The sequence below is a fragment of the Ranitomeya variabilis genome, chromosome 2 (genome assembly GCF_051348905.1).
Source record: "Ranitomeya variabilis isolate aRanVar5 chromosome 2, aRanVar5.hap1, whole genome shotgun sequence".
In the NCBI taxonomy this organism is placed as follows: domain Eukaryota; kingdom Metazoa; phylum Chordata; class Amphibia; order Anura; family Dendrobatidae; genus Ranitomeya; species Ranitomeya variabilis.
This window is the reverse complement of record NC_135233.1, coordinates 915,222,688-915,248,423: the sequence shown is the minus strand read 5'-3', so window position 1 is coordinate 915,248,423 and position 25,736 is coordinate 915,222,688. Positions and strand designations below refer to the sequence as shown.

Genomic DNA, 25,736 nt, shown 5'->3' with positions numbered 1-25,736 from the left:
TAATCCACTGGGGGCCTGAGATCCATGGACATGCGCAGTGCATATCTGAACCTCCACCTCTCACTCATCTCCCTACGGCTTCTTCAGACTGTGCGGTGTCAGCTGGTCCCTAATAGCATGCCACGGCCGTGAGACCGCACAGTCTTAAGAAGCCGTAGGGGGGGGAGTGAGAGGCGAGGATATGCACTGCGCATGGCCATGGATCCCAGGCCCGCGGTGGGATTACATTAGACGACACTGCGAGGCGGGCTCTCGGCCAGCGCGTCCGCACAGGCGAAGCCAGCCTGACACCAAATGATGTCAGAAGATGGGCAGCGCTAAGTGTGCCTGGCCAAGGGATAACATAACAGCGCAGGCTCCAGGACGGAATCAAACAACGCTGAGGAGCCGTGGCACGGAGCCGGGGGGGGGGTAAGTATGACGGCTGTGCTGCGTCATATTACAAAGGAAAGTTCCACCTCCGGGACGGTCTCACGGTTTCAGGGGACACATTTTATAAGTGTTTAGTTCTGTGTTTGCAAGGAGCATAATGAAAAGAGCCACCTTTTCCTTTTGCATCTTTTGTGCTGCACAAGCTGGCTCTTTCAGCTACAAACGCCTTGGGGGGGGGTTAAAGGTTCCCTTTCGACTTACTCCAATCAGGCTTCGGCCTACATTGTGTTCCTCTGCTTTTCCTCCTGTCCCTGGGCTCCAACACCGCTAGTTGCCGTCCAGAAGTGCTGTCCGCACAGTCCCAACAGTCCCTCCTCTGTTATTGGGGTTCAGTAACGTCAGCTGTTCCCCAGCTGTGTGTGTGGCAATCCCTCCTATCTCCTCCACCTCCTCCTCCTCCTCCTGTCCCTGGGCTCCAACACCGCTAGTTGCCGTCCAGAAGTGCTGTCCGCACAGTCCCAACAGTCCCTCCTCTGTTATTGGGGTTCAGTAACGTCAGCTGTTCCCCAGCTGTGTGTGTGGCAATCCCTCCTATCTCCTCCACCTCCTCCTCCTCCTCCTGTCCCTGGGCTCCAACACCGCTAGTTGCCGTCCAGAAGTGCTGTCCGCACAGTCCCAACAGTCGCTCCTCTGTTATTGGGGTTCAGTAACGTCAGCTGTTCCCCAGCTGTGTGTGTGGCAATCCCTCCTATCTCCTCCACCTCCTCCTCCTCCTCCTGTCCCTAGGCTCCAACACCGCTAGTTGCCATCCAGAAGTGCTGTCCGCACAGTCCCAACAGTCCCTCCTCTGTTATTGGGGTTCAGTAACGTCAGCTGTTCCCCAGCTGTGTGTGGCAATCCCTCCTATCTCCTCCACCTCCTCCTCCTCCTCCTGTCCCTGGGCTCCAACACCGCTAGTTGCCGTCCAGAAGTGCTGTCCGCACAGTCCCAACAGTCCCTCCTCTGTTATTGGGGTTCAGTAACGTCAGCTGTTCCCCAGCTGTGTGTGTGGCAATCCCTCCTATCTCCTCCACCTCCTCCTCCTCCTCCTGTCCCTGGGCTCCAACACCGCTAGTTGCCGTCCAGAAGTGCTGTCCGCACAGTCCCAACAGTCCCTCCTCTGTTATTGGGGTTCAGTAACGTCAGCTGTTCCCCAGCTGTGTGTGTGGCAATCCCTCCTATCTCCTCCACCTCCTCCTCCTCCTCCTGTACCTGGGCTCCAACACCGCTAGTTGCCATCCAGAAGTGCTGTCCGCACAGTCCCAAAAGTCCCTCCTCTGTTATTGGGGTTCAGTAACGTCAGCTGTTCCCCAGCTGTGTGTGTGGCAATGCCTCCTATCTCCTCCACCTCCTCCTCCTGTCCCTGGGCTCCAACACCGCTAGTTGCCGTCCAGAAGTGCTGTCCGCACAGAGCCAAACACCTTGCCAATGTGTTAGTGGGGTTCAGCACCGCCAGCTGCTCCCCTGCTGTGTATACGGCAATGTGTCCTGCGACCGCCACGCAGGCACAACAAGTTAAATTTAAGGGAACCTGTCCCCCCCCCCCAGGCGTTTGTTACTGAAGGAGACACCTTGTGCAGCAGTAATGATGCAAAGGGAAAAAGTGCCTCTTTTCGTCGTGCTCCTTGCACATGCTGAACCTAACACTTTTGAAATGTGTCCCCTCACACGGTTAAACCATCCGGTCGGTGGAACTTTCCTTTGTCATGTGACGCAGCACAGCCGACATTCTTACCCCCTTGGCGTCGTGCGCCTCCTCCTCAGCGTTGTTTGAATCTGTCCCGGAGTCTGCGCTGTTATGTTATCCCTTGGCCAGGCACACTTAGCGCTGCCCGTCTTCTGACATCATTTGGTGTCAGGATGGCTGCGCCTGTGCGGCCGCGCTGGACGAGATCCCGCCTCGTAGTGTCTTCTGATTTAATCCCACTGCGGACCTGTGATCCATGGACATTAGCAGTGCATATCTGAACCTCCGCCTCTCACTCATCTCCCTACGCCTTCTTCAGACTGTGCGCTGTCAGCTGATCCCTAATAGCATGCCACGGCCGTGACGCCGCACAGTCTGAAGAAGCCGTAGGGAGTGGAGTGAGAGGTGAGGATATGCACTGCTCATGAGAAAAATTAAAAGAGCAACCTTTGACTTGTGCAGCACTACTGCTGCATAAGCTGTGGCTCTTCTACTTTGTAACACCTGAGGGGGGGTTAAAGGTTACCTTTAAAATTGGTTCAATTAGGCTTCGGCCTACACTCTGCTCCCCCTGCAGAGCCTGGGCTCTAACACCGCCAGTTGGGGCCCAGTACTGCTAGCTGCACAGAGAAAAACACCAGCCAATGTGTCAGTGGGGTTCAGCAACGCCAGCTGTTCCCCTGCTGTGTAGCCGGCAACGTGTCCTGCAACAGCCACGCAGACACAAAGCTGCCGCCAGTGCAGGCTTCGGCCTACACTCTGTTCCCTCTCCTCCTCCTGCTGACCCTGGGCTCTAACACCACCAGTTGGGGCCCGGTACTGCTAGCTGCACAGAGAAAAACACCAGCCAATGTGTCAGTGGGGTTCAGCACCGCCAGCTGTTCCCCTGCTGTGTAGCCGGCAACGTGTCCTGCAAATGCCACGCAGACACAAGAACTGAAATTGAAGGGAACCTGTCCCCCCTCCCCCAGGCGTTTGTATGTTTTCCAGCCACCTTGTACAGCAGTAATGCTGCATGTGTGCAAGGTGGCTCATAAACGTATTCTCCTCGCACATGTGGAACTGAAAACACGTCTAAAATGTGTCCTCTGTGTGACCATTTAAGCGTCCCGGAGGTGTGACTTTCCTTTGTAATGACACGCTGCAACCCCCTTGGTAGCGCTGCCCATCTTCTGGCATCATTGTTTGGCTGCCTGCGCCTCTGCGGCCGCCCTGACCCACACAACGCCCCTCGGTGTCTTATTTATTTGGACTGTGAGGGTGTGATTGATGGGCATGAACAGTGCATAAGTTCGCCTGTCCCTCATCTCCTTCCGCCTTCTTCAGACTGTGCGGCTTCATGGCCGTGGCATGCGATAAGGGATCAGCTGACGCCCCACAGTCTGAAGCGGGTGTAAGGACCCGAGTGTGAGAGGCGAACATATGTACTGCGCCAGGCCATGAATCCCAGCCCCGCAGTGTTTTAACAATGTTAAGACACTGCGGGGCTGGGATTCATGGTCATCGCGAACCGCACCGGCCGACATTAAATGATGTCAGAAGATGGGCAGCGCTAACAGCGCTAGGCCAAGGGATAACACGACAGCGCAGACTCCTGTACAGCAAATAACAACGCTCAGGAGGCTGCACCCAACACCAAGGTGGGATTCTTGACATCTGTGCTGCGTCTCATTACGAAGGGAACTCGCGCCTCCAACACAGTTTGACTGTATAAAGGGCTAAATGTTATACGTGTTTCATTCAGCGTGTGCAAGGAGAAAAATTAAAAGAGCAACCTTTGACTTGTGCAGCACTACTGCTGCATAAGCTGTGGCTCATCTAGTTTGGAACACCTGAGGGGGGGGGTTTAAGGTTACCTTTGAAATTGGTTCAATTAGGCTTCGGCCTACACTCTGCTCCCTCTCCTCCTTCTGCTGACCCTTTGCTCCAACACTGCTAGTTGGGGCTCTAGGAAGACAAGCTTGAATAGGTCCCCATCCTGGTTCCAGCACCGTCAGCTGGTTCCGGGCAGAGCCTTTGGCTTAGGTGCCTCCCTCTGGGTATCCGAGTTCCACCAACGTCAGGTGGTCCTTGGTAGTGCTTTCAGGCACGGGTACCTCCTGCTTAGTAACCGGGTTCCAGTAACGTCAGCTGGTCCTCGGTAGTTCCATTGGCTCTTGGACCTTCGGCTACCCATCCGGGTTCCAGCACCGTCAGCTGGTTCTCGGCAGTGTCTTTTGCTCTTGTACCTTCTGCTCCCCATCCTGGTTCCAGTACCGTCAGCTGGTTCCGGGCAGAGCCTTTGGCTTAGGTGCCTCCCTCTGGGTATCCGAGTTCCACCAACGTCAGGTGGTCCTTGGTAGTGCTTTCAGGCACGGGTACCTCCTGCTTAGTAACCGGGTTCCAGTAACGTCAGCTGGTCCTCGGTAGTTCCATTGGCTCTTGGACCTTCGGCTACCCATCCGGGTTCCAGTACCATCAGCTGGTTCTCGGCAGTGTCTTTTGCTCTTGTACCTTCTGCTCCCCATCCTGGTTCCAGCACCGTCAGCTGGTTCCGGGCAGAGCCTTTGGCTTAGGTGCCTCCCTCTGGGTATCCGAGTTCCACCAACGTCAGGTGGTCCTTGGTAGTGCTTTCAGGCATGGGTACCTCCTGCTTAGTAACCGGGTTCCAGTAACGTCAGCTGGTCCTCGGTAGTTCCATTGGCTCTTGGACCTTCGGGTAGCCATCCGAGTTCCAGTTCCATCAGCTGTTTCTCGGCATTTTCTCAGCCTTCTTGTACCTTCTGCTACATTTCCAAGTTCAAGAGACTAAACACGATGACCCGGAAGACCACCCCTAAGATGACGACGACACCAGAGACGACAACCACCGTGATGACGACGACCCTGGAGACGATGACCCTGAAGACCACCCCGATGACGACGACCCCGGAGACGACGACCCTGGAGATGACGACGACCTGGAAGACCGAGAAGCAGAAGAACAAGAGGCTGCAGAACAAAGAGCAGAAGAACATTAAGCATAACACTAAATATCAGAGCAAAAGATATTATCTAAATTATAAGCAGAAGAAGACTAAGCAGTGTATGGGGGTGAGTCCGTTCCTCCTCGTGGTGCCCCTGGATAAAGCCTGATGCTGCAGGCCAAACTGAACGCGGACAAATGTAACTGTTTTGTGACAGGCAGAACGGAAGGTGTAATCTTCAAACTTTTATAGATAACAACTACGGGAATGCCTGTCACAAATAAGAATATGATGAAGAAGTAGAATATGAAGAAGATAATAGTAAAATAAAAAGAATATGAACAATGTAACAAAAAAAATAATAGGTAGAAGATGAAGAAGAAGATGAATAAGGTGAAGAAGTTGATGTCAAAGAAGCTGATGATGAGGATAATGAAGAAGAAAGTGTGGGAGAAGTTAAAAAAAAGGTGAAGGGCGTGGAAGTAGTGAAACATCAATATCTGACAAAAAAAAAAAAAAAAAAATAACAGTCAAAATCTTTCTAACGCCGAACGTCATAAAAAAAAAAAAAATCCTGCTATTCTATTTGATTGGGCTAAACCTCTGTGCCTTTAATGTCTCCGCCACCTCCCCCAATACATCCTACATTATTCTTAGTTGTTTTCCTTCATGTAGAATTAACCTACAAGGAAAGAAAGGGTTTATTTTAATTCCGATATTTTCGTCCCATTGACTTGCATTGGGATCAGGTATCGGTATCGGATTAGATCCGATACTTTGACGGTATCGGCCGATACTTTCCGATACCGATACTTTCCGATATCGGAAGGTATCGCTCAACACTAGCCATGTGTTTTTGAAAAATCAGAAAAAAATTGGATTGGTAAGGGTTAAAAATGTGAAACTCTTCATGATAAGTGTTTGATATGTTATATATCAAGATTTCTGTATGTGTAAATAAGCCTTGTATTCTCTATAACCTCCCAAATAAGAGCCAGCCAATGTTACTGCCGAGATTAACATCTCGTCATTTATATTATTATTTATATTATTATCATTACTATTATTACTGGCAGTAGTACTAATATAGGAAGGGAATCAATAAGGTTACATCATTATGAGGAAAACGTAACAGAAATCTGTTAGACTGATCGTGGCAATCTTCCTTTCAGACTGAATCTGTCTTTTCATCATAATCAATGGACAGGACTTTTTTTTTGCAAAATCTTGTATCTTGTTTATTTGCAAAGCTGTTTCCTTGCTTGCCATTTTGAATTTCAACTGGACTGTTTTCTGCTTGCCTTTGGATTGCTGTATGACTTAAACTTATCTATTCTTAATCTATTCCTAAACCTCACAGGGGTGTGGAAATTATTTATCTCCAAATCATAGGATAGGTGATAATTTATAGATCGGTGGGTGTCCGACCTCTGGTCCCCGCACTTACTAGAAGAATAAGGCACTTTTACCCCTGACAGAGCACATTTATCTCCATTAGGCCGGGGACACACTTAACGTATAAAAAAACGGTCCGTTTTTCACGGCCGAGAATCGCACAAATGTTTCAAAAACAGTGATCCGTGTGCAGTGCGAGGATGCGATTTCCTCGCATCAAATGATCCGTGTGACATCCGTGTGACATCCGTATGGCATCCGTATGCCGAGATTTTCTCGCAAGCTTGCAAAACCGACATCTAATGGATTTATGTGCTCAAATGTTCGGGAAAACATATATACAGTATATATATATATATATATATATGTCATTGAGACACATATATATATTCTGTATTTATATTTCATTCAGCGCGACATCTGTGAAAAGCCGGTAATTCAATTGCCGGCTTTGCATTTCTCCTTCACAAACCCGACAGGATATGAGACATGGTTTACATACAGTAAACCATCTCATATCCCCCTTTTTTTTGCAGATTCCACACTACTAATGTTAGTAGTGTGTATGTGCAAAATTTGGCCGCTGTAGCTGCTAAAATAAAGGGTTAAATCGCGGAGAAAATTGGCGTGGGCTCCCGCGCAATTTTCTCCGCCAGAATGGTAAAGCCAGTGACTGAGGGCAGATATTAATAGCCAGGAGAGGGTCCATGGTTATAGGCCCCCCCGTAGCTAAAAACATCTGCCCCCAGCCACCCCAGAAAAGGCACATCTGGAAGATGCGCCTATTCTGGCACTTGGCCACTCTCTTCCCACTCCCTGTAGCGGTGGGATATGGGGTAATGAAGGGTTAATGTCACCTTGCTATTGGAAGGTGACATTAAGCCAGATTAATAATGGAGAGGCATCAATTATGACACCTATCCATTATTAATCCAATTGTTGGAAAGGGTTAAAAAACACACACACATGATTTAAAAGTATTTTAATGAAATAAACACAGCGGTTGTTTTAATATTTTATTGTTCTCTCAATCCATCAGGAACACCCTCGCTTTGAAAAATAATAAACGCACAAGATACATACCTTCTGGTGAACCGTCTCGTCCCACGAAGTAATCCATCTGAAGGGGTTAACTAATATTACAGGCAGGAGCCCTGCTAAATGCAGCGGTGTTCGTGCTTGTAATTACCCGGCGAATGAAGGAAATGTAGGTCATTGACCTACATTTCCTTCAGTCGCGGTGATGCGCCCCCTGGTGGATGTCCTCATATGACCTGGAGCGTGGGAAAAAGTTCCCAGGCTGCAGTTCATGAGAACATCCACCAGAGGGCGCCTCACCGCGACTCAATGTAAGTACAGATCCTGCTTTCCTTTCAGCACCCGGGGATTACAGGTACGAGCGAGTGGTTTATCGCAGCTCGTGCCTGTAATATTAGTTAACCCCTTCAGATGGATTACTTCGTGGGACGAGACGGTTCACCAGAAGGTATGTATCTTGTGCGTTTATTATTTTTCCAAGCTAGGGTGTTCCTGATGGATTGAGAGAACAATAAATTATTACAACAACCGCTGTGTTTATTTCATTAAACTACTTTTAAATCATGTGTGTGTGTTTTTTTTAACCCTTTCCAACAATTGGATTAATAATGGATAGGTGTCATAATTGACGCCTCTCCATTATTAATCTGGCTTAATGTCACCTTACAATAGCAAGGTGGCATTAACCCTTCATTACCCCATATCCCACAGCTACAGGGAGTGGGAAGAGAGTGGCCAAGTGCCAGAATAGGCGCATCTTCCAGATGTGCCTTTTCTGGGGTGGCTGGGGGCAGATGTTTTGAGCCACGGGGGGCCAATAACCATGGACCCTCTCCTGGCTATTAATATCTGCCCTCAGTCACTGGCTTTACCACTCTGGTGGAGAAAATTGCGCGGGAGCCCACGCCAATTTTTTCCGCCATTTAACCCTTTATTTCAGCAGCTACAGCGCTGAAATTTTGCACATACACACTACTAACATTAGTAGTGTGGAATATGCTAAAAAAAAGGGGATATGAGATGGTTTACTGTATGTAAACCATGTCTCATATCCTGTCGGGTTTGTGAAGGAGAAATGCAAAGCCGGCAATTGAATTACTGGCTTTTCTATAGAGCACCGCTGCGTATTTCTCGCAATGCACACGCATGGTCCGTGTGTAATCCGATTTTTTCTCGCACCCATAGACTTGCATTGGCGAGTCTCGGCCGAGATACGCTGACAATCGCAGCCTGCTGCGAGTTCCCTCGGATCCGAAATACGGTGGAGAAAATATCGGATGATGGGAGCTGAACCATAGATTAACATTGGGCCGAGTGCTATGCGATTTTTTATCGCATAGCACTCGTCCGTATTACGGTCTAGTGTGACCCCGGCCTTAGTGTGGAACTGCAGTGCGGATGCCCACCTGTCGCTCCATTCATTCCATGTGGGGCATAAGAACGATATACGCTCTACTTTTTCCAACATTAAAGAATGAATAGCGCATCAGTCAGGCATGTGCACTGCCACCCCATACTAATAGGAATAAAAGTTCCCCATTCTACTGATTGGTGCGGATCTCAGCGATCAGAACCCTACTCATGTACAAGACGTATAAGCTATCACCAACTCTGTGGATAAGTGAACTAACTTATGTTCCCTTTTCAGACTATTTCACACTATTTATTTGACAATTGAGCAATAATGTAAAAAATAACCAAACTACGTATATTTAAAGAATTATATATTTTGATTTGGTTTGGCAACTGTGTGTTTTCACTTTGTCATATTTTTATTGGTCATTTTCTATTACCAGCTGCCACTATAATATAGAGATTCTTGAAGGTCAGATGCCAAAAGACTCCATTGTACACACCTCATTGTCTGTGCATCCTGTTTCTCCATCCAGCCACTATGACACCAGGTGGAGATAACTTAGAACTCCTGGAACCCTCATCCAATAAACTGTAGGGTTCCCATAAATATAAATTTGGAACCTTATTGAAAATCTGCAGGCAAAAGGATTTACCTAAGGACTCGCTCACTCGAGTGTATGACTCAATTTTATCAGATAGCGCTCAAACCAATGTTATACTATGGGGCAGTGCTGATTCGGCATGAGAGAACAATATCAGCATGCTGCGAGTACATCCAATAATCAGACCATGTGTACCCACACCAGTGTATCCGAGTGCAGTCCGATTTACACGGACTCAGACAATCAGTGGTACGATTCTCTCAACAATCAGACCACAGTAAACTGATACATGGATCAAGCTCTGATCAGAGTTTGAGCCGAGAGTCATTACCATAATCGATCAGATTCTCTTGGAAGAGAGAGTCATCACTCATGTGAGAGATCCCTAAAAGGGAGAATTTAGTAGACATCAGTTGATACCCTGTGCCATTGTGATAAGTCAGATCACCAATGCAACAAGATGTCCTCTGGAGCCTGGAACATTGCCACTTCCATGGACATCAAATGCTTAAGGAAATAGAGATCCACCTCAAGATCAAGTAAAAAATTCCATCTTTATTGAAGTGCATCAAAATAGTGATAACATCAGAAAAAAGTGCATTGACCACCATGTAGCAATTCTGGTGCGTATAATATGTTCACCATGATGAAGGATGCTATATGCATCAGAAACGCGAGGGTGCTACGTGCTGATCAATGCATTTTTTTCTGATGTTATCACTATTTTAATGCACTTCAATAAAGTCCGTAATTTTTTACTCTGTGTTGAGCTGGATCTCCTCTATACCCTTAACTACTATATCTTATAGTGTAAAGTAAATAGGTAACATTATTATTCTTTGGCTAAACATTTTAAATATTGTAATATGTACTCAATGGGTCAAAAATCAATGTTTATGTAAAAAGCTCTCTACTAGTGGATCTCTTAAATATCTAATACCTTGGCCAGATTTTCAACAAATAAACCCTTTTTTTATTTTTTAAGTCATGTGTTTTGCAACCAAGAGCCATGGAAGAATTCAAATGCAATTTACTTTGTTTTATCTTGTTTGTTCCACTAACCAGGAGTAGGAACCCCGTCTCTTTTCATGTAACACATGGTGATGTTAATTGTATATGATGGAAACATATAGTGATCATGTTAAATAACATTTAACCTGTAGCAAAACGCTGCACAGAAGTTAATTGTATAAATAAGTATATTATTTCCTTGTACGATGTTAATATTATAATGGGCCGCAAGTAGAGTAATAAAAGTGTCTATGTTAATCCGCAACAAAATGGAAGTATCTCATCCATTTTAATAAGTGCCAGGGAAGTTAATTATATTGGTTTAATTGTGGAAACATATACCCTGCATATGCAAGAAATATGCAAATTGTTACTGCACACCATCATAATTAATATAGAAGGGCCGTTATATTAATTATAATGTACTTGACCAGGTTCTTTATTCAATTACGCTAGGAAGCAGGAAACGGATATTGTGGCAATGAACAAACCAGCAGCTTGATTGGAATTAGAAAAAAAACAACCATAATGCACCTTTGAGTGAATATCGCAATTACAATTTTAACAAATATGCGAGCCACTTATGAATTATAACATCATTAAATGCTTGAACAGGCACTAAAAAGTTCAGGCGGCGAGGGGAAGAGAAGAGGAAAGTTTGGAAACTGAACATAAGAAACTGTAGTTATTTGTAACTCTCAAGGTGCCAAAATTGTCAAAAGAAAAAAATGTAAAAATAAATTCTCCTATTCACACAACACCATGTTTTATTCCATACGAAAATAGAGTGAGATAGTAGTTAACCATTTGTTTAACCCCTTCACGACCTTGCCCTTTTCCGTTTTTTGCGTTCTCGTTTTTCGCTCCCCTCTTTCCCAGAGCCATAACTTTTTGATTTTTCTGTCAATATTGCCATGTGAGGGCTTGTTTTTTGCGGGACAAGTTGCACTTTTCAATGACATTATTGGTTTTAGCATATTGTGCACTAGAAAACGGGATAAAAATTCCAAGTGCGGTGAAATTGCAAAAAAAGTGCAGTCCCACACTTGTTTTTTGTTTGGATCTTTTACTAGGTTCACTACATGCTAAAACTGACCTGCCATTATGATTCCCCAGGTCATTACGAGTTCATAGATGCTAAGCATGTCTAGGTTACGTTTTATCTAAGTGGTAAAAAAAAATTCCAAACTTTGCTACAAAAAAAAAATTGCGCAATTTTCCGATAATCGTACCGTCTCCATTTTTCGTGATCTAGAGTAAGGTGAGGGCTTCTTTTTTGTGTGCTGAGCTCACGTTTTTAATGCTACCATTTTTGTGCAGATACGTTCTTTTGATCGCTCATTATTACATTTTAATGAAATGTCGCAGCGACCAAAAAAACTTAATTCCGGCATCATTGCGCCATTTAGCGATCAGGTTAATCTTTTTTTATTGATAGATCGGGCAATTCTGAACGCGGTGATACCAAATATGTGTAGGTTTGATTTTTTTATTGTTTTATTTTGAATGGGGCGAAAGGGGGGGTGATTTCAGCTTTTATATATTTTTTTATTTTTTTCATATTTTTTTAAACTTCTTTTTTTTTTTACTTTTGCCATGCTTCAATAGCTTCCATGAAAGGCTAGAAGCTGGCATAGCCTGATCGGCTCTGCTACATAGCATCATCAGATTGCTCCTATGTAGCTGAATTGCAGGCTTGCTATGAGCGCCGACCACAGGGTGGCGCTCACAGTAATCCAGCATCAGCAGCCATAGAGGTCTCAAGGAGACCTCTGGTTGCTATGCCGACACATCGCTGACCCCCGATCATGTGACGGGGGTTGGCGATGCGCTCATTTCCGGCCGTGCGGCCAGAAGCGCCGGTTAAATGCCGCTGTCAGCATTTGACAGCGGCATTTAACTAGTTAATAGCAGCAGGTGAATCGCGATTTCACTTGCCGCTATTGCGGGCACATGTCAGCTGTTCAAAACAGCTGACATGTCCCGGCTTTGAGGTGGGCTCAGCGCCGGAGCCCACATCAAAGCAGGGAATCCGACCTCCGCAGTAATAGTAAGGCGGAGGTCGGTAAGGGGTTAAAGGTCTTAAAAAATAAACTGCTTTTTTCAACCAGAAGGAAACTCAGATAGGGTTGGACTGTCAAAATCATGGCCCTAAGGGTCAAACAGAACAAAAGCTCCCCTTAGAGAAGACTTTGGAGAAAATCACTTCTATGCTTTCTTTCAAATATATACTCTGCATTATGCCTACCTGATTTTGACCTCGGTGCTTTAGAAGGACATGGATGAAGTTTTCTGGAAGCATTTTCTGTATTGTTGTTCCAAACAACCATTTCTCCATCATAGCTACCTGGTTGAGAAAAAAATGGAAGACTTCAAGAAACATTCAAATAATTTGTTTTTAACAGAGAGCAGTGAATAGGATGCAATTTATTTTCTATTTTCAAGAATCCAAATCCAATTACATACAGTTGTGCTCAAAAGTTTACACACCCTGGCAGAATTTTTGTTTTCTTCGCCTTTTTTCATAGAATATGAATAATAACTAGTGTTGAGCATTCCGATACCGCAAGTATCGGGTATCGGCCGATACTTGCGGGTATCGGAATTCCGATACCGAGATCCGATACTTTTGTGGTATCGGGTATCAGTATCGAAACAACATTAATGTAAAAATGTGTAAAAGAGAGAATTAAAATAAAAAAATATTGCTATACTCACCTCTCCGACGCAGCCTGGACCTCAGCGAGGGAACCGGCAGCGTTGTTTGCTTAAAATTCGCGCTTTTCCTTCCTTACGTGAAGTCCCGGCTTGTGATTGGTCGCGTGCCGCCCATGTGGCCGCGACGCGACCAATCACAGCAAGCCGTGACGTAATTTTAGGTCCTTCAGGATTTTAAAATTACGTTCTGGCTTGTGATTGGTCGCGTCGCGGTCACATGGGCGACGCGACCAATCACAAGCCGTGACGTCACGGGAGGCAGGACACGCGCGCATTTTAAAATGCGCGCGTGTCCAGCCTCCCGTGACGTCACGGCTTGTGATTGGTCGCGTCGCCCATGTGACCGCGACGCGACCAATCACAAGCCAGAACGTAATTTTAAAATCCTGAAGGACCTAAAATTACGTCACGGCTTGCTGTGATTGGTCGCGTCGCGGCCACATGGGCGGCACGCGACCAATCACAAGCCGGGACTTCACGTAAGGAAGGAAAAGCGCGAATTTTAAGCAAACAACACTGCCGGTTCCCTCGCTGAGGTCCAGGCTGCGTCGGAGAGGTGAGTATAGCAATATTTTTTATTTTAATTCTTTCTTTTACACATTAATATGGATCCCAGGGCCTGAAGGAACTCTCCTTCAGACCCTGGGAACCATCAGGAATACCGTCCGATACTTGAGTCCCATTGACTTGTATTGGTATCGGGTATCGGTATCGGATTGGATCCGATACTTTGCCGGTATCGGCCGATACTTTCCGATACCGATACTTTCAAGTATCGGACGGTATCGCTCAACACTAATAATAACACCAAAACTTTTTCTCCACTCATGCTTAGTGGTTGGGTGAAGCCATTTATTGTCAAACTACTGTGTTTTCTCTTGAACTGTGTGCTTGAGATCTCCCCATTGTGGCTCAATGAAATTGAGGTTAGGAGACTGAGATGGCCACTCCAGAACTTTCACTTTGTTCTGCTGTAGCCAAGAACAGGTCGACTTGGCCTTGTGTTTTGGATCGTTGTCATGTTGGAACGTCCAAGTACGTCCCATGCACAGCTTCCAGGCTGATGATTGCAAATTTGCCTCCAGTATTTGCTGATAACGTGCTGCATTCATCTTTCCTTCAACTTTTACCAAGTTTCCTTTGCCTTTGTAGCTCCCACATCCCCAAAACATCAGCGATCCACCTCCATGCTTTACAGTAGGAATGGTGTTACTTTCATCAAAGGCCTTGTTGACCTCTCTCCAAATGTAACGTTTATGGTTGTGGCCAAAAAGTTAAATTTTGGTCTCAACCCTCCAAATTACCTAGTTCCAGAAGTTTTGAGGCTTGTTTCTGTGCTGTTTTGCGTATTGTAAGTGAGATACTTTGTGGCATTTGTGCAGTAATGGCTTTCTTCTGGCGACTCGACTGTACAGCCCATTTTTCTTCAAGTGCTTCCTTATTATACATCTTGAAACAGCCACACCGCTAGTTTTCAGAGAGTCCAGTATTTAAGCTGATGTTATTTGTGGGTTTTTCTTTGCATCCCGAACAATTTTCCTGGCAGTTGTGGATGAAATTTTTGTTGGTCTACCTGACCGTGGTTTTGTTTTAACAGAGCCCCTGATTTTCCATATGTTAATCACAGCTTGAATGCTGCTGACTGGCATTATCAATTCCTTGGATATTTTTTTGTATCCCTTTCCTGTTTTATACAGTTCAACTACCTTTTCCCATAGATCCGTTGACAATTCTTTTGCTTTCCCCATGCCTCTCAATCCAGAAACATCGGTGGCTGGATGAAAGATGCAAGAATCTGTTTGGATCCCAGAAACTCGCTCACCTTTTATGCGCACACACTGATTATAAGAAAACAGGTCACAGGTGAGGATGTTACCTTTAGTAGCTAATCAAACCCATTTGTGTCAACTTCTGTGCATGTTATCAGACCCAAATCACCAGGGTATATGATCTTTTGATCAGGGATATTTGGATGTTTTGGGTTGTCACTATGATTTAAAAAGAGAAAACACAATAGTTTGACAATAAATGGCTTCACCCAACCACTAACCATGAGCGGAGAAAAAGTTTTGGTATTATCATTCATATTCTCTGAAAAAAGGCCAAGAAAGCAAATATCCTGCCAAGGTATGTAAACTTTTGAGCACAACAGTATATTCAAACCTCCCAATTTCTAAAACAAGAGTCAAATTTAGTGTTCGTTGGCAATTTGCATTTTACACTGAACCTTTAACTTAAAGGGGTTGTCCACTACTTTCAATTAACCCCCCAATGTATCCCCAGGGGCCCCTAATGAATTGTGCAAATACCTTTCATTGCCGTTTTCGCCTGTGAGCGGATCTATTCTGGCGGCTGAGTCTGGGTCACGTGACCCCCAGGCTGCAGCCATTGCTTATTTCCGCTGATATCACGTCAATTTCCAGACTCTGGAAATTGACATGACGTCAGCAGCAGGCGTGAGCCAGCCTCACAGTCAGCAGTCACTCATCAAGAGTGACTGGGCTGTGGGCGGGGCTGGGGGCTGCAGGCCTGTGCTGGGGGCGGGCGGGGCTGTGCTGGGGGTGGGCGGGACTGTACTGGGGGCGGGCGGGGCTAGGCAGACAATCCACGATGTGATGTGCGGGACTCTGCGTGCCGGCGCCGGTATGTGCGGGCCGGGGCTCTGCGTGCCGGCGCCGGTATGTGCGGTGCTGGGGTCTGCTGTGGGGGTGGTCATTGGTGTGTATGTGTGTCTCTGTGTGCAGGCATCATCCGATGGGACTACAAGTCCCATCGGGCTCTGCCTGCTACAGTGACAGTGATACATTAGCCAATGATGGGACAGTAGTAGTCCCATCATCTGGCTAATGTGTTGAATGTAAAAAAAAAAAGAACACATACACATGTACAGTACATACATACAACACACACCATGTAACATGTGACAACATGCAACATACAACATGTGACATGCAATGACATGCAACATGCGACAACATGCACCATGCGACGACAAGCAACATGTGATGACATGCAGCATGTGGCAACATGCGACATGCACCATGCGACGACATGCACCATGCGACGACATGCACCATGCGACGACATGCACCATGCGACGACATGCACCATGCGACGACATGTGACGACATGCGACATGCGACGACATGCAGCATGCGATTACATGCGATTACATGCGACGACATGCAACATGTGACATGCGACATGCACCATGAGACAACATGCACCATGCGACAACATGCGATTACATGCGACGACATGCAACATGTGACATGCGACATGCGATGACATGCATCATGCAATGACATGCCACATGCGATGACATGCGACGACATGCAACATGTGACATGCACCATGCGACGACATGCACCATGCAGGGACATGCAACATGCGATGACATGCAGCATGCGATGACATGCGACATTTCTATTACATGCGACGACATGCAACAAGTGACATGCACCATGCGACAACATGCACCATGCGACGACATGCGGCGACATGTGATTACATGCGACGACATGCAACATGTGACATGCGACATGCAATGACATGCAGCATGCAATTACATGCCACATGCGATGACATGCGACGACATGCAACATGTGACATGCGACATGCACCATGCAGTGACATGCAATATGCGACGACATGCAACATGCGATGACATCCAGCATGCGACATGCTATGACATGCACCATGCGACATGCAACATACGACATGCGATGTCATGCTACATGCGACATGCAATGACATGCGACGACATGCAACATGTGACATGCGACATGCAACATGCCACATACAGTATGTACATACATACAACATACATACAGACATACAGTACATGTAACATAGAGTACATACTCACCATCACTTGTTACCTTGATCCCCGAAGCCAGTGTCATCTGTAAAAAATATTAAAATAATAAACAAACAATATACTCCCTGTCCGCAGAAATCCAATTAAAACGAGTGTCCCTCGACGATCTCCCGTGGAGAGCAGGAGCATCTGCTGATGCGACTGCTCTCCAGGGGCTCCAGGAATACAATGATGGAAGGTATCCTTCCACAGTGAATTCCTCACAATGTATTCCTACGCCCCAGTGAGAAAATAGTCCCTAGTCTCACTTTATGCCATTGCTGTGTGAGATATTTTCCCAGGCAGCAATTGCCATAAAGTGAGACTCAGAGGTTACTATAGTTCAGTGATGCACTGCAGGAGCCATTGTCTCCTGTCAGTGTGTCACTGCGGGTCCTATAGAGCAGTGACATCACCCAATGTCACTGTTCTATGGGGGAGATCGTCGTGGGACACTCGTTATTAATTGGACTACGGCGGACAGGTAGTATACGGTTTATTATTTTACGTTTTTTGCAGGCGCTGAAGTATGATAAGTATGGTTAAATGAATAATATTAAAATACATTTTTCCTAATGTGTGTGTGTTTTATTAACCCTTTATTACTATTGGATTAATAACGGATAGGCGTCTTATTGATGCCTCTCCGTTATTAACCCGGCTTAATGTCACCTTACAATAGCAAGGTGACATTAACCCCTTATTACCCCATATCCCACCACTACACGGGAGTGGGAAGAGAGGGGATAAGTGCCGGAATTGGCGCATCTTACAGATACGCCATTTCCGGGGCAGCTGCGGACTGGTATTTGCAGCCGGTGGGAGACCAATATCCATGGCCCCTCTCTAGGCTATGAATATCAGCCCGCAGCTGTCTTCGTAGCCTTTCTGGCTATAAAATATAGGGGGACCCCACGTCATTTTTTGGGGGGGTCCCCCTATTTTAATAGCCAGTAAAGGCTACGCAGACAACTGAGGGCTGATATTTATAGCAGGCTACAAATATTGGCCCCCGGCCGTCAGCTTTCCCCATCTGGCGCAGAAAATTGCGCGGGAGCCCACGCCGTTTTTTATGTTTTTTTAATTAAATTAAATGCTCATTAAGGCCTCTTTCACACTTGCGTCGGTACGGGTCCGTCGCACGTTGTTAAATTTGTGCACGTGGACAGCGGATGCAGTTTTTCAACGCATCCACTGCCCATTCTGAAGTCCGGGGAGGAGGGGGCGGAGTTTTGGCCGCGCATGCGCAGTAGAAAATGGCGGATGCGACGGACAAAAAACATTCACTTGAACGTTTTTTCGTGCCAACGGTCCGCCAAAACACGGCACATCCGTTGCACGACGGACGCGACGTGTGGCCATACGTCGCAATCCATCGCTAAGACAAGTCTATGGGTAAAAAACGCATCCTGTGAGCATATTTGCAGGATCCGTTTTTTTCCCAAAAAGACGGATTGCTAAAAACGCAAGTGTGAAAGTAGCCTTAGAAACATCGGCCTTTCTATTATATATCTATGGATATATCTATGTATAGATATATTTATAGATAGATATATCTATAGATACATAGATGTATCTATGCATATATATGGCTGCTTTCACACATCAGGTTTTTGCCGTCAGGCACAATCCGGCGAGTTTTGAAAAAAACGGATCCATTTTTTTCTGCCGGATCCGTTTTTTTCTCATAGAGTTGTATTAGCACTGGATTGTGCCTGATGGCCACACGTTTCATCCGTTTTTTGCCGGATCGGTCAAAAAAGCTATTTCCGCCGGACGGAAAACACATACAGAGGAACGTTTTTTCTGTCCGGTGAAAAAACACACAGCGATGGATCCGGCAAAAAACATATGAAACTGAGATGTGAAATGATGAATCCGGCCTCGGAATCCGTTTTTTCATGCATGTTTCCTTTCAAATCATGCACATTTTCCGTTTATTTATTTATTTCCAAAAACTGCATCAAAACCGCGCAAAAACCGCACCAAAAACAGCATCAAAACTGCACCAAAAACTGCATCAAAACCTGGTGCAGTTTTGCAGTTTTGATGCGGTTTTGATGCAGTTTTTGGTGCGTTTTTGATGCAGATTTTGGTGCAGTTTTGCAGTTTTTGGTGCGGTTTTGATGCAGTTTTTGGTGCGGTTTTTGGTGCGGTTTTGGTGCAGTGTTGATGCAATTTTGGTGTGGTTTTGATGCAGTTTTTGGTGCAGTTTTGATGTAGTTTTTGGTGCAGTTTTGATGCGTTTTTTATGCAATTTTTTGCACGGTTTTGATGCATTTTTTAATTCGCTTTTGGTGCGGTTTTTGCGTGTTTTTTATGCGTTTTGGTGCGTTTTTGAAAGCTCAATAAAGATGTGTTATTGAACAAAAAAAAAGATTTGTGATGTCATTATTGTCCAACCTCCTCTTTTACATTTGTCCAACCCACACTCCATTACACACACAGATAGATAGATGATAGATGAAATGGATAGACAGATCTACATATAGATAGATCTATAGATGCATACATCTATCTATTCATATATCTATCTATAGATATATCTGGATAGATATTTTATATTGATAGATGTATGGATAGCGTAGGGTGTGTGTCCACTGTCCAGATTACATCCGAATTAGTTGCAGATTGGATGCTGCGTACTTGTAGTCACATCGGATGATGCCTGCACACACACCCCAAAAGACCCCCCGCACAGCCCCGCACACACCCGAACAGCCAGGCACCCACCCGAAAAGCCCCGCACACACCCGAACAGTCCCGCACACACCCGAACAGCCCCGCACACACCCGAACAGTCCCGCACACATCCGAACAGCCCGTAGACCCCGCACACACCTGAACAGTCCTGCACAGCACTGCACACATCCGAACAGCCCGCAGACCCAGCACACACATACACGCACACCGTCACCGCCCACACACTTCCCTTCTCCCGAACTGCAGCGTTTCTCGGACCCACATCCGCAGCAAAACTGCAGATCTTTTTTACATCTGCGGTTTTGCTCAATGAAAGTCTAAATTTGCAGAAACGCTGCAGTTCAGCACAAAAGAAGTGACATGCTGCGAGAAAAAAAAGCTGCGTTTCGGTGCGGCTTTTTCCACAGTATGTGCACAAGTCTGCGGCTCCCATAGACTTACATTGGTTGTGCACTACACTGCGGATTTGATGCAATTCTGTGCGGCAAAAAACACTGTGGATCTGCAATCAAATCTGCAACGTGTGCACACAGCATTAGCATTTAGTGAACCTAGCAAAAAAGCCAAGCAAAAAACAAGTGTGGGATTGCACTTTTTTTGCAATTTCATTGCACTTTGAATTTTTTTCACATTTTCTGTTACACGACATGCTAAAACCAATGGTGTCGTTCAAAAGTAGAACTTGTCCCGCAAAAAATAAGCCCTCACATGGCCATATTGACGGAAAAATTATGGCTCTGGAAAGAAGGGGAGCGATAAATGAAAACAAAAAAGCTCCAGGGGTGAAGGGGTTTAGAAACAAGGATATGGACATATGTATGGAAATAGACATAGATATATAGATATATCTGTATGTATCTATCTATCCATCCCATATCTATCTATCTATCTATCTATCTATCTATCTATCTATCTGTCTGTCTATCTATCTATCTATCTATCTATCTATCCATCTGTGTGTAATGGAGTGTGGATTGGACAAATGTAAAAGAGGAGGTTGGACAGAAATGACATCACAAATCTTTTTGAAGATAGAGGGGGGAGAGGAGGAAGGGGTTGGGGTGTGTTTTGGAGTGGGTGTGCCAGGTGCAGAGTTACAGGTGAGTGCAATGCATCATGGAACTTGTAGTATTAGAGCACAGTAAGTCAGGAGAAAGGAAGTTGTCGATTAACCCCATGAGAGCTGGATCCAGCACTAAAGATGTGCTGCTACAGCATGATAAAAGGTAATATTGCTAAAATAAACACAGTAGATGTTTTCAGTGGCACATAATAGCAAGATTTATGAAAAAAAAAAAGGTTATCATAGTGGACAACTTCTTTAACCCTTTGTTGTGTATTTGTACTGTAGGCTTGCAAGTATGGGTCACCAAGGTGTCTAGCCTTGTTAATGTGAAACCTGGAGAAGAAAGTTAGTATAGCAGTTAGTCCCTTTAGGTGTAAAGGACAAAAAAGAAATCTGGAATAGCCAACCGGAGCAGCACAAGAGGAAAACACTAGCTATAGCCAGAAAATGGGGGTTATAAGGAAAAACTCATAAAATATAACTTATTTCTACAAGTTTAAATCAAAGACACACACAAAGATAATTGATCCACCAAGGATCATATAGCTGGAAAATACCTTCAAAGCTGAAAAGGAAAGTGAAAGTGTGAAACTCACTCCCTAAAACCACTGAGGACTCTCAATTCTAAATATTTCCCTAAAACCAGCAATTATTCAGTACAGAACCAGTAGGTGAATGAAAAATAACACCAAAGAGTAGCTCACAATATCCACAAGCACACAAAAACATAAAAGTGTTCATATATATTGCACATTAACTTATTAGAAAAAGTGTCTGTAGTGCATGTAGGCCCATGTATTTGTAAATAACATCAGGACCTGGAGATCACCTAACGTCTCCTACAAATGTCCATTCTTAAGAGCCACAGAGGGAAATGTATTACAGCCAAAGACCATCTCATGGTATATTTTTATTAGTATACTAGATGGCAGCCCGATTCTAAAGAATCGGGAGTCTAGAATCCATATATACTTTATTTATTCAAATGTAAGAATAATACAATTAATAAATAATAGTAAGAAAGAACAAAAAATGGCTGCACTCACCAGCTCTTGACAATTCTTGTTATTTAAGGTACAGTTACACAGGATCCATGAACATGCTTATGAGGGGAGGAATGAAAGACATCAGACAACAACTTTGCGTGTTGTGGCAAATGCCACAACAACGGTTCTTTGCTTAAGAACAATAATGTAAATAATAAATAATATGTATCAATAACTATGTATATTGGTATGTTCTATGACATTTTAAAATATTTCCCGAGGTTTAGCTGGAGGACCAAAAATACAAATGTAGGCAAACATGTCACGTAGCTGTGCTGGCATGTTGAGAATACTGGCATCAAGTAATGTATTTCTCCACAGACTATCATCAAATAGTAAGCCAAGAGCTAATGCCGCATCTTTGAAGGTTTCATGTGTGACTCCGTGTACAGTTTTTATGCTGTCAAAACTGGTTGCACCTTTGACATGTAACAATAACAATCTTAAATAGTAGCGTTCTTGGTCTTTCACACTGACAGTATACATTCGTCCAATCACAGAACCACCTGCTCGCTTTCTAACTTCCCAAGAACCTTCTTTCCAAACATAGTTTTCGAGAATTTCACGGTATAAATAAATATGAGCATGATGGTCGTTCTGATTAAGCTTGAAGTAGGCCATAAGTGTAGAATTTTGATGGAGCTTTTGTTTGATGTTTCCAATAGAGTCATCCTCATGAAAATAGAGTGGCTGAGAATGCGGTAGATGTACAGCAAGGCGAATGATGCTATGAGATTGTTTATGCATTGGATATGAGAATATTCGCCAAGCTGCCTCTGGTGCACTGACATATCTTGAATCCATGAATTGGTGTGTTTCATCATGTTGGATGTTAGTCTGGCAGATTTCAAGATTGGCTTTATCATGTCCTTTGTAGACGTATTTAAATAAATATTTCACAGCCTGAATGGAACCACAAACTTCGACATTTATATGGCACTTGTATTTTAATAGCAGGAACGGATTATATGGAACTACCCACGAATTGTCAATCATGTTAGAATGGTGTTGAAAAGATGGGCCAAAGTGTCTGCGATAAGTAGGATAGGCGTCCTTAGCTATGATGGTTTTTGGTTGCAAATCTTTAGGGAAACCTTTTGTACACTTCCCCAGATCCATACAGGGAGAATTTGGGTTGTGTTCTCCACACGGACCATGAATCATATGTTGGAGAACAATTTTATGGAGCTGAGGGTAGTGGGTAGGATTGGGAATTTCAGCCCACACTGTATTGTCTATGTCCTCCTCAGTCCTTAATTTGGAGTTGCTGTCCAGAATAATCAAAATGTGAGCGTGTGGAAGGCCACGTTTTTGAAATTCAATTACATGAACCATAGCGCAAACTTTCCCAAATAATCCGTTGTTAATGTCTTTTAAGAGTGCTTCCAGTTTTATTTTGAAAACACGTGCCACCAAATCAGGTCTATGTTCCACACGCTGCCAAGGTTCCAAATTCTCAGTAATCTCATTCCATTTCGGATTACAGGTCATGGTGATGAATAGATCAGGACGACCATATTTAGTCACAATAGCCATGGCATCCTGGTACCGCTGCTGCATATTCCTGGGATTGCCTTCAAACGAAGATGGTAAAATGACCGTTTTTCCAATGGGGATGCCCTTCTCAATGGATTTTTTCTGGAGATGTTCCTGGAGTACACAATAATCCTCTACTTTCAAATCCTTTTGGTGTTGACGGATATAATTTAGGCGATTTGCCTCGATTTTCACATAAGCATCCACTAAGTACTGCTGAGTGAGTTTGCCACCATTCAGGAGTGGATTAAACTGATTACGGACAGACAGCACATAGCAGTAATATTGCAGTTGTGTAACTCTGCGAGGACTTTGCCCTTGTTGCTTGAGGCCATCATGCCAGCCCTGGTCTCCGTAAGGGAAAAATAAAGGATAGAGTAAAGCATCTAAATTACTGTGTAGAATGCTGACCTGTTGTGTTCTTGGCGCCAAAGGATTTTTGGGGTCCGGTTGTAAATGTATTAAAATATCACGATTAAATGGTGGCTCTCCATTGTCATTTTCAAATACGACAGCAACTTCATTGACAGTTGGATTATTATATCTGATAGGGTCTTGATTCCGATCTTGTTTAAGGGCCATGATGATATTTGGCATGAGAGTGCCATTAGCTTCAGCTTTAAGATGTTCTTCATGTTCCACATCTCGTAACATTTTGTAGGCAGCAACAAAGGGATTCACATTGTCTAACTGAAGAGCAATTATACTCATCAAAGTGGGATGACATTTTTGATTTTGTTCACAGTTTAAACGTTGTTCATTCGCGGTAGCGGTATCCAAAATATACAGTTGGGCATAAGCTGGAACTTGATCATCACTGGGATGTAGGGTTCCAGTACGATGATATATTTGTCCATGTATACGGAAACAGTAAGGGCCATGTCCAGGTGGAGGGGATATATTGGCACCCATGGAGGCGAAAGCAAATGAGCTGTTAATACTACGAATATTTTCCATGAGATTCTTACTGAACTCACTCTCCCCTGTCAGCAATCGTTTAAAGACCTCGGGATATTGGGGTATAGGTATATGCACTTTACTCTTGTGACAACACAGAGTAAAATTTTTATCTGCTGGTATCTCAGCATTAAAATGTAATGCTTGACAATGTTCACATAAATAGTTCATAGGACCACAGGAGTGTTCTACTATGGTACTGTCATCATTAGTAAAACCTGTAGGATGTTGAGGTACAGGTTGTGGTAACGGAGCATTGGAATGTTTCTTTAAGCCAACATATATAAAGCGTGGACCTGGTAGAGGATCTTCACTGTCCACAGATTCAATCACTGAGGAGTTGGAAGGTGTATCGTGGTCAGGGTTTATTAATATGGAGGTGCAAGCGGTTTTTTTGCACTGTTCACGGCGTGCACCAGCTGCATTTGGTAATGGTTTGTTTGTTGCCTTAGAAGAGTCAGGTGTGAAGCATGTCTTATAAGCAGACTTAACGGTGTACAGGCGACGGCGTTTATCATTTGGAGTGTAAGTAGGACAGTGTTTGCGCTTACGTGCAGATTTACCAACGGTTAAAGGAGCTTGAGGCTGCACACATTCTATGAATGGAGACAAAGAAGCTGTATTGTGGGCAGAATCTATGACTGAGGACGTGGAAATATTATGTTTGCAACGTTGAGAGCGTGCAGCAGCAGCTTTATTACTTAATCGATTAGTTTTGTCCTCAAAAGACTCATTAGTAATGCGTTTATTGCAAGCAGCATTAACAGTGTCCAGGCGCTTCTGTCTGTCCTCTGTAGTCTCGTTAGCACGCTGTTTGCGCTTACGTGCGGCATCGGCGGCTTTTCGCTCTGCGTCATTGGTATACTTATTATCAGACCTGATGTTACGTGCGCCATCAGCAGCTTTGGGCTCTGTGTCATTAGTATACTTAACAGTGTCCAGGCGCTTGCATCTATCCTCTGTACTCTTGTTAGCACGCTGTTTACGCTTACGTGCAGCATCGGCGGCTTTTCGCTCTGCGTCATTGGTATACTTATTATCAGACCTGATGTTACGTGCGCCATCAGCAGCTTTGGGCTCTGTGTCATTAGTATACTTAACAGTGTCCAGGCGCTTGCATCTCTCCTCTGTACTCTTGTTAGCACGCTGTTTGCGCTTACGTGCAGCATCGGCGGCTTTTCGCTCTGCATCATTACCATACTTTATATCAGACCTGATCTTACGTGCGCCATCAGCAGCTTTGGACTCTGTGTCATTAGTATACTTAACAGTATCCAGGCGCTTGCATCTATCCTCTGTACTCTTGTTAACACGCTGTTTGCGCTTACGTGCGGCATCGGCGGCTTTTCGCTCTGCATCATTACCATACTTTATATCAGACCTGATCTTACGTGCGCCATCAGCAG

The 25,736-nt window shown here is 44.8% G+C and overlaps 1 protein-coding gene across 1 annotated transcript in view; it reads right to left on the bottom strand.

Moving 5' to 3' along the window:
• WDR49 (WD repeat domain 49) overlaps positions 1-25,736 on the bottom strand; it is a 314,656-nt gene that overhangs the window by 70,914 nt on the left and 218,006 nt on the right. Inside the window, exon 11 of the mRNA XM_077290613.1 lies at positions 12,694-12,792. Coding sequence (XP_077146728.1) covers positions 12,694-12,792 — 99 coding nt within the window. The remainder of the gene's footprint in view (positions 1-12,693; positions 12,793-25,736) is intronic.